The sequence below is a fragment of the Sciurus carolinensis genome, chromosome 14, assembly GCF_902686445.1.
Source record: "Sciurus carolinensis chromosome 14, mSciCar1.2, whole genome shotgun sequence".
Taxonomy (NCBI): Eukaryota; Metazoa; Chordata; class Mammalia; order Rodentia; family Sciuridae; genus Sciurus; species Sciurus carolinensis.
Genome location: NC_062226.1, coordinates 27,108,919 through 27,126,283, shown reverse-complemented (window position 1 = coordinate 27,126,283; position 17,365 = coordinate 27,108,919). Strand labels below are relative to the sequence as shown.

Sequence of the window (17,365 nt, the reverse complement as noted above, 5' to 3'; positions counted from 1 at the left end):
CTAAATAAAAGCAAATAATTTTACTGAAAACCAGTTTCTAATATTTGCTTGGGGAATCAAAGGAAATTGAATTGGTACTTCAATTGAGATTCCAAAGTTAAACTAGGAATGACCTAAAACATTGTTTTTATTTTTTTTAGTTGTACATGACAATAGAGTCTATTTTGACATATTAAAACAAACATGGAGTATATTTTTTTCTAATTAAGAATCCAGTCTTGTGGTTGTACATGATGTGGAGAGTCATTCTGTTGTATTCATTTGTGTACACAGGAAGGTTATGTCAGATTCATTCCACTGTCTTCCCTGTTTCTATCCCCCTCCCTTCCTTTCATTCTCCTTTGTCCAATCCACTGAACTTCTATTCCCTGTCCCGTGTTGTGTTAGTATTCACATATCAGAGAGACATTCTTCCCCATTTCCTCCAAGCCTGAGAGTCTGCTACCTGACCCAGAGAGCTAAAGTAGGTTCTGTTGGCCTACAAGGCCTGGGCCACCCTAGAGTCCCTGTAGAGATCATAGGGTGAGTGGAAGGGACCCAGGCACAGGTTGTGTTTCATTAAATCATTCTCCTTCAACTATCTGAAACCCGACAGCCTCTTTATTTCAAACAGTTTGCAAAAAAGCCAAATCCTCCCTAGCTAAAAAGATGGATGTGCCGTTCAGTAGGTAGTGCAGAAGTATCTGTGTTACGTAAAGCAAAGGTGAGGACAGTGGTTGGAAAACAAGTTTTCCTCTGTAGGTTTTTGTTGGTTGAATTTAAAGTGACATCTTCTAATTTTCCTAAGAAGCTTCATGAAAACATCTGCTGGATTTGAGGGATAAGGGGGTGACTCCTTCATTCCTCCTGGGTGTGTGTGTTTGGTTTGGGATTTGTCAGTCTGGGAAGCTGAGGACTCTGGGCGGCTTGAGCCGGGCAGATTTCCCCCACCTGCCTGAAATGTAGCTCAGCGGGGCAAAGGCCCCTCCCCAGCCCAATCAGGCACCTCGACTCTCAGCCCCTGAAGCTGTGCCCTTTATTTTCAAGTCTGGTCCCCAGAGGGCTGAGTGGAAAATGAGGACAGCTGATAAGCCTGGCAGTATTGACTTTATGGAGAATATTCAATGAATTTACTTTCTGCAAGTAGGCTGCACTCTTATCTGCTGCCCACAGAACATCTAAATCCTCGTCTAGGGGACCGCTGATGAGTCATGTCCCTTATACAAAGACCAGAGAATAAAGAGGGAAAAGGGAGTCCCTTCCACCCTTTTCTGTTCTCCAGTACCTGGTCCTGCCCAACTTACCCGCTTCTTGCTTTCCCCACTGCCCTTGGGTTTATTGCCTCAAAATAGAAGAACCCACAGCTTCAGGCCTACAAAGTTAAGGCCAAGCCAGCCTGGTCTCAAGAGGTCAGCAGCTGGGCACACCCAGTGCTATATGTCCCTCTGGTAACTATGGGAAGAAATGTCTACTTGAGGCAGTTATGTGGTGCACTTTATTATTTCAAAGGTCAACATTTGCTCTGGACAGAAACACCAGCTGGCCTTAACACCAGGTGTTGTGCAGAAGAATTGTGTATGAGTAGGTGTTCATGTTACCAAGGGGTCCTGGGCCCAGGGTGCTGGGGAGGGGACATTAATTGTAAGAGAAAAACCAGATGCTCACGAGAAGCTTTTCTTTCCCCTCTGACATCTCCCTCATCCAGTCCTGGGCTCTGTTTTCTCCAAATACTGGGAAGAAATAAATAATTGCTTCTTAGCAGCACAGGACGAAAGTAACTCCAAAGAGATAAGTGGGAGCCAGAATACTAGATTGAGCAGATGAAAAAGCAATAAAAGTGCCTTTTGGAGGAAATTAGAGGTATATTTTTAGATTGGAGGAAAATTAGAGGCATGTATTTAGATTTGCCCATGTAGTTTTTAGATAAAATTTTTTCCAATAATAAAAAGAAAAAATAAATATCTATTAACAATAGTTTAATTAGAAGCCTATTCCTTACACTTCTTAGCATTTACTCCAAATTACTAAGTTTACTTACATTAGCTCACTGAGTCTTCACAATAACCCAGGAAGTTATTATTGTTTACAACTTATTACAAGAAAATTGAGACTGGGAAAAGTTAAGTAATTTGTCCAGGAAGACAACTGGTATCAGAGTAGGGGAATACCAGTCAGTCTGCCTCTAAAAACTAGTCAAAAGTCTTCTCTCATCTACCATTTGGCATTTCTTTCTTTTCTTTTTTCTTTTTTTGAGGGAGAGGGGTTTGATACTGGGGATTGAACCCAGGGGCACCTAACTACTAAGCCACATCCCCAGCCCTTTTTAAATTTTATTTAGAGACAGAGTGTCACTGAGATGCTTAGGGCCTCACCGAGTTGCTGAGTCTGGCTTTGAACTCATGATCCTCCTGCCTCAGCCTCCCAAACTGCTGGGATTGCAGGCATGCACCACCGCACCCAGCTTGGTATTTCTTAATATCTTACTCAATCCCTAGAAAATTAATGAATATTTATTATTCCCATCTTATAGGAAACAAGCTCAGAAGGATACCACTACCTGCTCAAGAGTTCAACACTCTCTACTTCTCTTTGACGACTAGGGAATGACCTCAGGGATTTCTGAAAATGATGAAACAAGCAAATCTCCCTTTCCTTATAAGAGAAAGCAATAGATCTCACCCTCCAACACCCCTCTCACTGCTCACAGAGATGTGGGCCATGTTGGTGTTCTTCTGTCTTCCAAATGTTCTGGTCTTCAGGGTCACCTGCTTTCACCTGCAGCTACTTGATTGACAGTTGTTTTATTTGGGGGATGCTGGAATGGGGGAAGACAGGAAGAGCCTCCCAGAATGTAAGCTAATCACTAAGTTTCCCTGTGGACTTGGAATGGAGTAGTAGTAACATTTGTAAGAATTTGTAGTCTCTGCTGCTGTAGAAAAATATTTAAGAACCACTAGTGAAACTGAATCAGCTATAAGCCAGAGCCTTGTTTCTTTGTTTTAGTATCTAACTTGTTTGGGAGCAATATTTTGTTTTCACTACAATGATAACTCATTATGTAAATTACATATGTAATTTCTTATACTAAATGAGAAAACTTGGGTGAAATGCCTAGCATAACACTTAGTACTTAGGGTTAAATAAGGGAGGGTAGAGGATTAGGTTTCTGGTCCAGAGTTGGTGCTCAGTGCCACCCACCTAGGTCAAGCCTCCTAACTAGTCCCCCAAGTGTCCTTTCTTGCCTGCTCCATTCAGCAGCCAAATTGTTCTTCTCTTCTTAAAAAGCAAGCAGTCACCACAAAACCTCTTTGATGGCCTTGGAAACAGTCATCTCTCAGAAACAAGTTATGTGTCTGCTGACAGAAAGTAGGACAGGCTGGAAGCAGCTGTTTGGAGAAAAAAGCCAGAGCTTCCCTGCATTATTGAACAATTGTCTTCTGAAGCAGTTTTATGTGTAGACAGCATAGGGTCCTGGGATCTAGTGATTACCAAAACTGAAATCTTTGCCTTCATGAAGTTTGCAATGTAGCGAGTGAAGTAAAATGAGGTTTTCAAGAACTAATCGTGGAGATGGGGGCTTTTTGGGGAGGGAAAAAAAGTAAAAGGAGTTTAAATTTAACAAAATAATTTCATATGACCAAGAGCCACCCTTCTCCTGACTAATAAACTGTAAAAGAATGGGCACAGTTTAATTTGCAAATTTAAAAAAATTTTAAAAATGCAAATTTAAAACCTGGGATGTAATATTAATATAATGGAATTCATGACAAAGAGCAAGACAAAGAGGGTGCTTGTATATTGACATAAGGTATATTTTTCTAACTCAACTAAACTTCTCTGAGTCTTTATGCCTCACAAGCAGTACATCAAAAGATAAAAAGATCTAAAGCAAATACTTCTGCAAAAACAAAAAGAAACAGACACAAGATAGTAGAGGGAGATTTTCACATACTCTCTTTTAATAGATCAAATAGACCAAAACTTCTAAGAATACAAAGGACTGATTTAATGGATATGTACAGAAACATTTTACTTTCAAACAGGGGATATACCTCCCTTTCTAGTACCTCTGAAGTATTTATATAAGCAGGTCTTATGCTCTACCAAAGAGAAAAAAATTCAATAAATATGCCAAAGCACAAAATCATACCACATCATCTTTGACAACACCTCAGTAAGATTAGAAATTAATAGCAAGTAGCTACCAAAAATACAACAATAAGGAAATTTCAAAAACACTTTCTAAAAAGAAAAAATAAACATCACACTTTAGGAATTAATGGCAATGATACTGCAAACCCAAACACTGGATGTCACCCAAAGCAATGCATTCATTAATAAAGAAGAAATAGTAAAAACAAGGGTTCAACCCAAGAATGGAGGGTAGAGAACAGTAAAATAAACATAACCAAACAGGACAGATTCAATGGAGATATAGTAGAAGCTAATGCATTAGAAAAATCATAAAAATGATAAATAAATCCCAGAGCCAGCCAGGTTTTTTAAAGAGCAATAAAATGAACAAACTTCTACAAAACTAAGCAGGGAGAGAGAGAGAGAGAGAGAGAGAAAGAGAGAGAGAGGTCATAAACAACATAAAACATGAGAAAAAGGATAATAGAGATTTTTAAAAATTGAATAACTGTATATTACACTCAATTAATGAATCTGAAAATGTAAAAATTTATGTCAAAGTACCAAAACTGATTTAAGATATAGAATACATGAAGTAAAAATATTTCCCTAGTACTAGTAAATTAAATATCAAGAACCAGTTAATTTATATGCTGAATAAATTGTTGAACACATGTAAATAGATGGATGGAAGAAAGGATGGATAGATAACTGGATAAATACAGATATGCATGAATGCACTGAGGTCTGATACACAGAATTGGGGATTGATAAATAGGGGAAACTTAAGAAGGGACAGGGAAGGGAGTTTTAAGATTGGATGAGGCTTATGCTTGACCTCTAGCCAAAATGACCTTGGCCCACACCCACCTGGGCTGGCAGATATTCCTTCTGAAATCTCCAGGTTTGGTCTTCCCTGAAGCTGATAACCCCTGCATAGAGGACTAGAGGGCCAGTGTTCCCAGGCTAATCCAGACAGATCAATTAAAGCAGCAGAACCAGAGAGCCTGACAGCACCCAAGTTCTTCTAGGGACCTGCCCTTCCCTCCCCAGTTCCCTGTTCCCTCCCCAGGAGCCCGCAGGTGCAGTCTCTCTAGGGGGCAGTGAGAGCCATGAATAGTAAGGGTTTTAGCTCAAGCACATAGAGGCGTTTAGCTGCCAAAACCTAATCCCTCAATAATCGGATTATGTAAATTCCTACTTCAACCTCTTCCCCTGCAGGACATAGCCCCTAAATTCTCTACACACTGGGAGACGGGGCTGGGAGTGGCCCATCACTCTCAAGGGTCAATGCTAGTGGAATTATGCACCAAAACTGTTTCTAAAAGTATAAGCCAACAATAACATTTAAGAAGATTTCACAAAAGAAGTCAACCCTGGTTCCAGTGTGCCAATGCAATAGTGCTCCTTTCTCTGTAGTCCGGTCCTTTCTCTCAGTCCTTGTCTACTTGCCCAGATTTTATTTTACAATTCACTGTTTCATTTAGCATCATACATCATTTCCACCCTTGCTACCCACTTGCCACAATTCTTTTTCACAACTGTAAAATATGCCATTGAGAAAATACATTGCCTCACTTAGTTTTTGACTAAAATGAAGAGTAATATAGGTTGTTGGTTTAAAATCTAACATGTACTCCAGCAGAGTTGTGATTGAATAGGCTAGGATAGAAAAAGCTCAGGTACTATGACACCACTGCACACGAAGAAAATACAAGGGCAGAAAGAAGAGTTACTGCAAATATTAGAATATGTTCCTATGCACAAATTGACCAGTTAATTCTCTTCAATCCACCCTCCAATCTATCCTCGGTACTGTCACCAGAATGAGTCCTGCAACCTGTAGCCGTATGTATTATTTCTGTGTTCACAGCACACAGTTATCTTCCTATCCTCCACCTTACATTTGTAATTTCCTACCCAGCCTTGACCACCCTTTTACTGAAGAACCCAAGCACCCAGGACTTGTCTTGTGCTTTAGATGGCTCTGCTCTGGCCTCCTCCAGTGGCCATGCCCCACCTTCTAGACCACATGATGGGTATCTGGGACCTGTGAATTTCTGTTCAAATGGCCCTGAGTCCATTTTCAGGACTTGCATAAGGCCTTCCTTAGGTCCATGGTGGTTGGGAGTCTACATTACGTGCACAAGGCCCTTTACAAAACAGAACTGAGCTGAGGGTAGAGGGGAAAAAATGGAATGGGTCTGTAGTCTGCATTTGTAACTTTGTCCTGGATCTCACATATGTCAGAGCCAGCTGTGCTTCAGGCCTAGTTGAAATGCCATTCCTCTGATCCTCTAGTCCGAATCATTTGCCCCTCTCTTTCTAACTCCAATTTCACATCCTCTGGTATGCAAGACTGTCTGTCATGTATTTGGTCCATTTGTCATGCCCTCTTTCTTCTCAAGGTCATGAACTTTTTGAAGGCAGATATAAGCTTTCTTCTCCTTCCTGCCCCCAACCCAGAACTTAGCAATTCAAACAACGTTTTTTTGATTTGTAATAAAACTGTACTAATTTGTTTTGGTGGAGTAGGGTGGGAAGAGAGGCCTGGGGTGTAATGAACATCCCCAAAGTCTCAGTGGCTTACAACAACATTTATTTCTCACTCATGTTATATCAAGGCGATATTTGGCTTTGAGTTTGCTTCATGACACCTGGGTTGGCTGGGCCCAAACACTCCTGCTAAAGATTCTGCTCCCTCATGGCATATGTCAAATTTCACATTCCATTGGCTGATGCAAGTCACATGGCAAGCCTGGCAATGGGGCAGGGAAGTGTACACCTTCCATCTACCTGGAGGCACTGCCAGTCACTGGAGCTAGATAATCTCACAGGTAGGGGGCCAGTGCATAGTTGTAAGAATAATATAATCAACTACTATATAAAACTACTATATAAAAAATTTTTATATAAATAAAAATGTATACTATGTGCTAGGTCTTGTGATACATACCTTACCTGTTTCTTTTGTTTTTTCATTTGATCTCCATAGTCCTATTATTGTACACATTTTACAGACAAGCAAACTGAGGCAGGGAGAAGTTATAAATTTGCCTAGGATCACACATGATCACACATATGAATAAACAAGGTAATTCAACCCGGGTTAACACAATTCAGAGTCCTTTGCTCTTATACACCAATAATGTAATGCATTTGTGTATTTATTGCACCAAATCCTATACTGGGTCCTTTAGAGAAAGTGATGCCTAGAAATTCTTTACTTGTTGATATAGCAAGCAACTAATATTTGATGTTCATCAGTAAGGTAGTGAGGGATGCAGAAGAGACAGACAAGATAAATAAGTAAATATTACTAAGTGAGGGTGAGCACTAAGAAGAAGAATACAGCAGGCAGTATGTGTGTGGGTACGATTTTAGAAACTGTGGTTAGAAGCTCTTCACTGAGAAGGTAAGATGTGAGGGCAGGGAATTGTCCGATTTTGTTTGGAGTTGTGTCCCAAGCATCTAGAATGGGGCCTGACTCATTGTAGGCTCTCTAGAATAACTTTTTGGATGAACAAGAGGAGGTAAAGGAATTATGTGGATGACCTGGAGAAAGTGTTTCAGGCAGGGGAAACAGTATGAAGGTCCTAAGATAGGACGGTGTCTGGTGTGTTCTTGACACAACAAAGAGGCCAGAACGCTGGAACTGAATGAACCGCAGGGAGAGAAGGGACAGACAGGTCAGAGGAGGATAAAGGGCATCTTGGGGGGCATTTAAAGGCTTCATTTAACTGAATGAAATGGAGAGCCACCCACAGGTTTTGAGCAAAGAAGTGATGGTGCCTGACTTGGGATTTCATGGGATGGTTCTGGGCGATGCAGGAGTGCATATGGAAGGAGGCAAGTGCAGAATCAGAAAGACCAACTAGAAGACCCCTCCATCACTGAAATAACCAAGTCCTGTGTCCTGCAAGGTGGAAACTGATACGAATTAATCCGGGAATCCAATGCAATGATCGTTCAACTTTGGGGTACTTAATAAAATGCAGGTTGCAGACTCCACCCTCCCAAACCCTGAGAGGGCCTGGGTTGTTGGCTGAGATCTGTCTTTCCCCACCCATACCTCGGAAGCAGGTGGTTCTTGGGAGTCCACAATCACTGGGGCTTGAATAAACAACTGAATTAACAACGGATAAGAACTTTACCAGGATGTTTGTCCACGTTTGGGAGGGAGCTTGGTAAACGGCACCGCCTCATCGCTCCCAAATACGCTTTAAACAAATCGGAGTTCTTCCTCCTCTGATCCCTTTCCAAGGCACTTGGGAGAACTGGTCCCGGGAAGCCAGGGCGCGGGAAGTGTGGAGGAACCCGCGGGAGTCCTTAGCGGGAAGGGGCCCTGGTGTCCCGCGAGACAAAGGCGGTGTCCTATAAAGGCGGCAGCAGAGGCGCGGCGTCCAGGCGAGGGCGCACACGACCGGCGACTGCGACAGCGAAGGCGACGTTGCTGGCTCCCGATTTTTGGCAAGAAGGTGCGTCGACTCCAGGGGGACGTGGGCGCCACCCGGGTCAGGTTTGGGGACCCGCAGGTCCCTCGCTTGGTCCTCCGAGCCCCATTTGCCCCAGAGGGCAGGCATGTAGGGGCGACTTGGTCGCAGGACACCAAGGCGACTGCTGGGAAGACCTGGGAACTTTTCGGGGGATAGGGGCTGGCACGGCATCCGGGGAATCAGTTTGATACCCAAATCGGTGTAGCTATAGCAGCTTCTGCTTCATACGAGATGCGGGGGACATGCCCCCAGGTCCCAAGTGCGTCTCCGAAGACATTTAGATAGCTCGTGGGGCTCCGTGAGCGATCCTGGGCAGTTTGTAGATGCGAAACTTCAACCACGAGATTCTTTACTGGACTCCTGAAATACTGATTAGGCAGGGCAGTGATTTGCTGAGAAACAAAAGTAATAAAAAGAAAAAAGGAAAAGTCAAGAAGTGAAGCGTCCGGGGCAGCCAGCAGGCTGGGCGGGAAGAGCAGGGTAAGTTACTTCAGGTGGATCGGAGCCGCGAGGAGCAGGTGTAGAGTGCACCTTCTAACAGGTGGCTCCCCCCGCCCCCGTGCATAGCCTTGGGCTAAGCATGCCTACTTTGGGGTCTTCCCAAAGAGCAATATTCATAATGTGTGTACTGATTGAATATTTCACGTGAAGTTTCCTTATTAAGAAAAGTAACTTGCATAATGGTATATATAATGATTTTTAAAAATGCGTATGAAATATGTACTCCAAACTGGCTGTGGCTAGGGAGTGAGACCAATTAGGTAAGCAGGTAGAGAGCTTTTTACGTTTTACTTCATGCACTTGGGTATTTGGACTTTTCGCTTAAATATGCATGCATTATTTCTATGGTAACCTCAAAAGGCAGTTCTGCCTAGTGTTGGAGGTCCTTCCTCTTTTTCTTCCTGGCCAGTGTTCAATTAGTTTCAAAAGAAAGAGAAAGATGAAAGAAGAGACAAATACACAGAACCAAATGTAGTAAAAGAGATAGGAAGTCTTATGTAAAAAGGGTCTGAAATAGGAGGACCTCATAGGACTGTGAGCTGCTGACCCTTGCTGCATCCTTTCTAGCTGACCTGGGCTTTTTGTTCAGAAACCTGTCACCAAGGAGCAGCAGCTCCTGTTGACAGCATCTGTCACCTTCTCTGTCATTCTTCTCTCCAGTGATGTGTTACTTCGAGTGGTGATGGTAGAGGGACGTTTGTGCACACCCACATTCCTTCTGCATTTGCCATGCCATTCCTCCAGTACAGGCATTCTTAACTAGGGTCCACGAACCCTACCCACCCAGGGATATATAGATAGGATTCAGGGATTCTGTGAATTTGGGTGGGGAAAAATTACATATTTGTTTCCATTAACCTTTAAAGATGACACTTGCTTTATTTATGAATATGAGTAATAGCGTACGGTAGTATTAGCATGATTTTAAATAAAGAAAGTAAAAATCTTTTGGTTCTCTTCTCAAAAGTAACAATTTTAAATTCATAAATTAAAATACATAGACAAAAATAACCAATTATACTTAGCAGTTATTAAAATGTTATAACTTAAAATGCAATAGAGTAATATAGTATTGTATTGAGACAATGTCGTTCAGAGAATTTGTTACCAATAGAAATTAGAGGTACTTGCCTCTCACATCGCAGATGTTGCAAATCTTTAGAAAAAAATTTAAATATCACTTCTTAGAAATCATGGTAATAAGTCTAGTTATTTGTGTTAAAATGAAACACATACATTGCATTTTAATTGTTTTAATAAATACTAAGCATAACTAATGATTTTCTATGTACATTAAAATCATTATTCTGAGAAGGGAGCTGAAGGTTTTATATTTTATATGTTTAAAATAATTGTTCTGAGAGAATTATGTCCCTAAGCTTCCCCAGACTGTCAGAAGGGTCCATGGAACAAAACAAGGTTTTGAACCCTAGTGGGAGTCCTCAGTGTGAATACCCAGGCGTGGGTTTTGGGACCCTGCCACTGATTCCCTGTGTGACCTAAAATTCACTTTGCTTAAGCATCTATAAACTGTTCTGATTCTGTGGCATATGGGCTCCATGTATGTGTGTGTGTGTGTGTGTGTGTGTGTGTGTTTTAGCTCTTACATTATTCTGAAATCAAGATTAGCAGCAATCAGTTCTTGCAACTGGAAAAACACTAAATGCAATTTTCCTTTGATTTAAAAAGTACTTCAGTAATTTTCCAGTGACCTCTACTTTGAGCTTTTCCAGCTTGTTAAATCACTGATTTCTATTTCCCCCTGTGGAGAAGGAGAGTAATACACTTGAGGATAAATCAACAAGTAATTATCAAGCACCCCTAGGATGGCAGGCTGCATTTTAGAAGCCAGTCTCCTCTTCTTTCTGTTTCTTCTGTCTGCTTCTAGTACAATAGGATCGCACACACTAAGAAGAGAACACCGCAGTCAGTTTATCCTGGCTAATCTTTTTTCCTCCCAGCTTGAAAGAAGACCCCCCACGGAATTAGAGTTGACTCCATGAATGAGCTAAACTCTCTTTGCACAAGAGAAGCTAGAAAGTAACTTTGCTCCACAGTCCTGGCCAGTTTCAGTATGAACAAAACTTGATAGTTTTCTGTCTCTTAAAATTCCCTTGATTTGGGTTCAAACTTTGCTATTTTAAGTATAGTCGGGGTATAGTTCTGACAACACTTATATTTTTATTGTAGAACTAAAGACTGGAATGTTCAGAACTACTTAGGTTAGACAGAAGGCAATGGGCATTATACATTGTGGTATTTCAGAGCAGAAAGAGACCTTGGGGATCACCTGGTCCCCCCATCAGTTTTGGGAGACACGGCCTGCCTGAAAGCCCACTAGAGTGCCTAGTTAGGTGTTGTTTCCCTCCTACAGACCTGTGTTTCCTTCCCCCATCTCAACACAGGCTTCTAATGTACCATACAGCTGTTCCTCAACTTACAATGGGGTTATGTCCTAATTAACCCACCATAAGCTGAAAATATTGTAAATCAAAAATGCATTTAATACACCTATCCTAGTAAACATCATAACTTAGCCTGTATCTTAAACATGCTCAAAACAATTACATTCACCTACAGTTGAGCAAAATCACCTAATATGAAGCCTTTTTTTGTTTTTTGTTTTTTGGGTTTTTTTAGTGTTTTTTTTAGGCTTCATTCATGCTAGGCAAGCACTCTACCACCAAGTCCATGCAAAGCCTATTTTATAATAAAGTGTCAAAAATCTCGTGCAATTTATTTAACACCTATATCTAAAAAATTCTGGCAACACAGTAGACTGTACAGTATGGGTTGCTTAACCTAGTCATAGCGAGGCTGACTGGTGTCTACCGTCCAGTATCACTGCCCAGCATTTGGAGACAGTATTGTTCTCTGCCTGAAGACTCCTATATAGTCAGGCCTTGATAGAAAGGGAAGAACAGAGTAACTCTTTAAAGAATGTGTAGAAATAGCTAAGGAGAGTATGGCGAGAGGATTCATGGAAGAGAAAATGGCATGTGTGAAAGGATGGAGTTAGCAATAGATATTTCCCTTTGGAGGAATAAGAGGGGACCCAGTGCTCAGGAGAGCTGAGGCTGAAGCATGCAGCAGGCTGATAGCAGTGAGCCAAGAGCACTCAACTGCCTTGCACTGGGCTTTGGCTTGTTTGCCAATGTATGCTGAAAGTTTCCATTAATGCATGTTAATCCAAGCCACCTGGAGAAAAAGGGCCCACCTGCTAAGGGTTAACGGTGACAAAATAAGATTTGGCAGCATAGGATGATAAACAACTCTCCTACTGTTGGAAAGGTCATCTGATGTAACCTCCAAGAAGCCGCCCAGGTGTCTTCTTTAGCATGTGTGCCAAAAGATCATCCCTACCTGCCTCTTGTCTGTTCATTTTTGTCATGCTAAATGTCCCTGATCCTGTTCTTCATAGTCAGGGTGTCAAGACCCTTCCTCATCCTGCTCTTCTTCCTCCAAATGTGATGCAGTCTCAACATTTTACCTCTTGTAGAGTGAAGCCAAATCCTCTAGGTGAGGTCTAATACTGGCAAAAGAGCTATCCTATCTTCTCCAGTCCATATTTCAATATATTCACAAAATCTGAGATCATAGCTTTTTCTTTCTTGCAAAGAATTCATAATACACAGTTGATTCATACCCAACTCTCTATAGGATTTATATGTATGTATGTGTATATATATATATACATACATATACATATGTATAATATATAGTATGTATGCTATATAATATAAATATGTAATATAGTATATTATATAGTAACCATACTATGTATAATATAAAACCCATAGAGAGTTGGGTATGAATCAATTATATTATGAATATACAGATACTACAGATACAGATTTATTCTATTCACACATATACTCATTCCTATACTATGCCTGACTGATCAGTTAAGAAGAGTTGGTTATAAAGGAAGTAAATGGACTAAGAGTATTGGAATAAAGCAACTTTTTAATTGGGGGCTTCAAATCAGATAGAGAGAAAAAGTCTGAAGGACATTGTTCTTTCCCTACCCTTTCTTCTCTTATTAAAAAGAAGATTCTAGCCAGGTGTGCCTGTAATCCTAGTGATTGAGGGAGCTGAGGCAGGAGGATCACGGGTTCTAGGCCGGCTTCAGCAACTTTGCAAGGCCCTAAGCAATGTAGTGTTATCTCGTCTCAAAATTAAAAAAAAAAAAAAAAAAAAAGCTAGAGCTGTAGCTCGTGATAAAGTGCCTCTGGGTTCAGTTCCCAATACCAAAAAAAAAAGGGACATTCTAAAAACCTAAAAATGAAGAAATGAATTTCCCAAGAGCTGAGTGGAGAAGATCTAACATCCTAGGTTTTTGGCAGGACATGTGATACCGACCAGGCCCTTTCTCTTTCCCGTCTCAGGAACTCAGACATGACCAGGAAGATCTTCACAAATACCAGGGAGCGATGGAGGCAGCAAAATGTCAACAGTGCCTTTGCTAAGCTGAGGAAACTGATTCCCACTCACCCTCCAGACAAAAAGCTGAGCAAAAATGAAACACTTCGCCTGGCAATGAGGTACATCAACTTCTTGGTCAAGGTCTTGGGGGAGCAAAGCCTGCAGCAAGCAGGAGTGGCTGCTCAGGGAAACATTCTGGGGTTCTTCCCCCCAGGACCCCACCTGCCAGGCCTGGAGAACAGGACTGTCCTTGATGACTACTGTGTTTCTTCACCTGGCGCAGACCACCACCTTCCATAGTGTGACTTCAGCTGTCATCGCCCAGTGCAGCACTTGTCAGAGTCACCCACTGTGGACAGCCTCATACAGGTTCCAGAGTCAACTCATGAATGACCTGTGAGGCATGAATTAAGCCTCAAGGGAGGTGGCTCACAGACAGCTTCAGGGAGCTGAAAGGAGGCCACAAGGACTGTTTCCCTGGAACCCATCGCCCCGAGGACTTCAGGCCAAACCGTGCTTCTGTCTGTTTTACAAATTCAGGTTCTACACTGGATGTTTGCAGAAAAAATCATGGATTTAAAAAATCACTGTTTTACTCAATGTATTTAATAATAAGAAAGGAGTTTTCTTGTAATGGATCTCAGATGAATGAACAGAATGTTTTCCTCACAACATATTTGAAAGTTAGTTTTTGAAAAATGAGACATATTTGGTCAAGGAGAAACAAAATGAATTTTAAGACTGGTGAATGAAAGAGAGCCCCTGAAGAACCAACTTGAGAGACTTGTGGGGAAATCTTTGGAAAAAAGCCCCCCTGAGGAGCGAGGATTGCATAGCTGTGGAAGAGTTTTGTATCCTTTAAATACTATGGAAATGTGAGTTTTATTCATATTGAGCCATTAATACATATGATATCTCTAAAGTCAAACAGTGGGTTATATCTGTGAAAGGAGAAAGACCTGATAATTTATGAGTTGAGTTCATAGTTTTCTTATTTTAAAAAAAAGTTAGCTAAAATAAATTAGCAAACCCCTTGGTTTCACATGTCAGGTATTAAAACTTTTAATTCAGCCTGAGTTCCTGCTGACTTAAGTACCATGAGATTCTATTATAATTATGAAAATCCAAACATTACCATTTAATGACTCATTTTACAGAGTTTAGTTTAAACAAAACATTTAGAGTAAACAATGGAAATGTAATGCCAGACTCTGATGAATAAATGAATTTGTAATTTGCCTTCCTTGCTTTGGAGCATTAGCTCAGTCTTATGCTGGGGATGGGTGTGGTACTCAAATCAATGAAACAGTGTAGATTTTACAGAACTCATTACCACATGCCATCCTGATCCTGATGACACTTGGATTCAAAGATAAATCCTGTAGTTGAGCCCAGAAATGCAAACAGTGTCATTGGATTATCTCCGGAACTTTTTATTTCCCCAAAGTTCTAGTCAGTGTGTTGGTTTTAAAGTCTTCTGAACCAGGGGTGGGAAAACTATGGATTTGAGGTTAGGAATTTCCAGGGTACACACAACAGAAGAATTTAAATTTCCTGCCACTCTAGAAAGAATTTTGTAAATGAAAGGTTGAAATGAGCCTTCTTGTTTTGAGGACAAGAAGAAATCTGGGTGAGGATCTCAATCTCATTTCCCCAAAGTAGCAAGGTCATCCTGTCATTTGGTATAAACAGAATTGGTGCTTATACCCCAGTGGGTTTTTCTGAACTAGTAAGGTTACCTTCTAGGTTCTTTATTATTTTTTTTAAATATTTTTTAGATGTTGGTAGACCTTTATTTTATTCATTTATTTATTCATATGTGGTGCTGAGTATTGAACCCAGTGCCTCACACATGCGAGGCAAGCACTCTACTACTGAACCACAAGCCCAGCCCTACGTTGTTCTTTATTTAACTTGCATTCAGTAAGCTTCCCCACAGATTCAGTATATTTCAGGAAAACACAGAAGCAGTGACCAGGGGACTTTCCCCCAAATGTGCTTTTCTTTTTCACCAGCTTGGGTGAACTCAAGCTTGTCCTACAGTTACCAGGCAATAGATTTCAAAGTTTTGAGGACAGTGGTCAGTTGAGTAACATTACATAATCTCTCATCCGGCATAAAATCAAAACACTTCCAACACTTGTTATATTGGCTTCACTTTAGCATGTTGCCAAGGAAAGCACAGAACACCTCTGTGCCAGAATTTAGGACTTTGTTCCTCTACTCAGATTGAGTTCACTTTCCCGCTGCTGGGTCTGTGAGCTGTGTGCCCAAAGAGGGTCTTTCCACTGAAATGTTAGAGATTTTGCAAAGACTCGAGGACGTTGAGTGAGGGGGATAGTTAAGGCGGGAAATCCTTTGATAAATGAATACACCTTTACTATGTTACTCTAATTCATTTCTTAAAATATTTATTTTATTGGTTTGGATTTTTGTATATCAATTTGTATTATATTAGAGTAACCGTCCAAAAGAATTATAATTACATATAGTCCAAAACCTTCATAGGTATCCATGAGAATGGAAATTAATTCAAAAATCATTCTAGTGTCTTCTTTGGTGACTATAATTAAGGCTTGGTAATTGCAGTAATAAGAGTTTATGGTTCAGTCAGGCGTAGTGGAGCACACCTATAATCCCAGTAGCTCAGGAGGCTGAGGCAAGAGGATCTCGAGTTCAAAGCCAGCCTCAGCAAAAGTGAGACACTAAGCAACTCAGCAAGACCCTGTCTCTAAATAAAATACAAAATTGGGCTGGGAATGTGTCTCAGTGGATGAGTGCCCCTGAGTTTAATCCCCAGTACCCCTCCCTGCAAAAGAAGAGTTTATGATTTAAACACATCGTAGCTCACATCTTTTTATGAGTCATTTGAGCCCAACAAAACAGTTTAGACAAACTGTCTAACCTATGCATCTCTATTATTTGAACAAAATAAATGTTTGGTATACTATGGATAACACTGGAAACTTCAGAATGGATTTATATAGACCGTGTGCTTGATTAATTCCAGTCCTTCGTTTTACAGAAAACAGGTCCAGAAGGGTTTGAAGTGACTTTCCAAAGGTCACATGGACAGTGAGTGGAAACCCCAGGCAGAGTCAGGTCTCCTGACCCTGCATCCGGACTTTGCACAGCCCTGTCCAGCCACCAAATATTTGGAGATTCAAAATGAATAAGCCCTTATCATTATACTTGCCTTTTTTCAAAAGCATTCAGAAATCATCTTCATATGACTATATATTGAACTGTAATTATTGTACTTTGTAATATGTGAGTAGATGTATCAACCAAAGATTTTTATTTGTTGATGCATTTTGTGAGTTTTTAACCACTGATTATAATTTGCTATTTAATCATTAATTTATTGCAAATAAATTATTTAAGAAAAGAAATTGTTCTTTCCTTTTTAATAGTAACTTCACAAGTTTGCTAAGGAGATTCATTTTCTCTCCATCTGGATGGTCACTGGCCTGGGTTTGACAACCCCACTTCCATTGTCTTTAGTCTAGAAAAAAATCCAACATCACCTGGCATCCCTCCCCCTCTCTCTCCCCCTGCACTTCACTTCACTTTTCACAAAGCTTCCTAACTGTTCTCATTTCACAGCTGTGGTCAGATCATTTCCTGGCTACCAAACCTTCAGACTGAGACAAACACCATAGCCCTGCAAACCAGGTCCACGCAGCCACAGTGTGCCCTTCCCTGTCCGTTCACAATTCTACGTGGGTTCATGCACCCACTTGATGATACCCTCTGTGCCTCCATTTTCCACTTTTGACTTTACTCTTGTGATTCCAAATGCTTGGATTAAATATTTCCATCCTCACTCC

General features: G+C 40.9%; 1 protein-coding gene across 3 annotated transcripts; it reads left to right on the top strand.

The window, feature by feature from the left end:
- Nucleotides 1-8,507: 8,507 nt before the first annotated feature.
- On the top strand, nucleotides 8,508-16,810 carry Tal2 (TAL bHLH transcription factor 2). 3 transcript variants are annotated; one of them, XR_007105023.1, is made up of 3 exons: nucleotides 8,508-8,591; nucleotides 13,499-14,410; nucleotides 16,561-16,810. XR_007105023.1 is itself a non-coding variant. In XM_047525382.1 (2 exons), exon 2 carries the CDS (start codon nucleotides 13,509-13,511, stop codon nucleotides 13,833-13,835), a length of 327 nt encoding a protein of 108 aa, XP_047381338.1. In that variant the 5' UTR covers nucleotides 8,508-8,591; nucleotides 13,499-13,508; the 3' UTR covers nucleotides 13,836-14,720. The 3 variants fall into 3 exon arrangements, 1 of the variants encoding a protein (XP_047381338.1); XR_007105024.1 differs by lacking the exon at nucleotides 8,508-8,591 and adding an exon at nucleotides 9,082-9,089; XM_047525382.1 differs by lacking the exon at nucleotides 16,561-16,810 and having other exon boundaries at nucleotides 13,499-14,720.
- Nucleotides 16,811-17,365: the final 555 nt, after the last annotated feature.

What these genes read in the sequence shown, in the direction of transcription:
- Tal2 (XM_047525382.1), top strand. Translation starts at nt 13,509, where the DNA reads ATGACCAGGAAGATCTTCACAAATACCAGGGAGCGATGGAGGCAGCAA.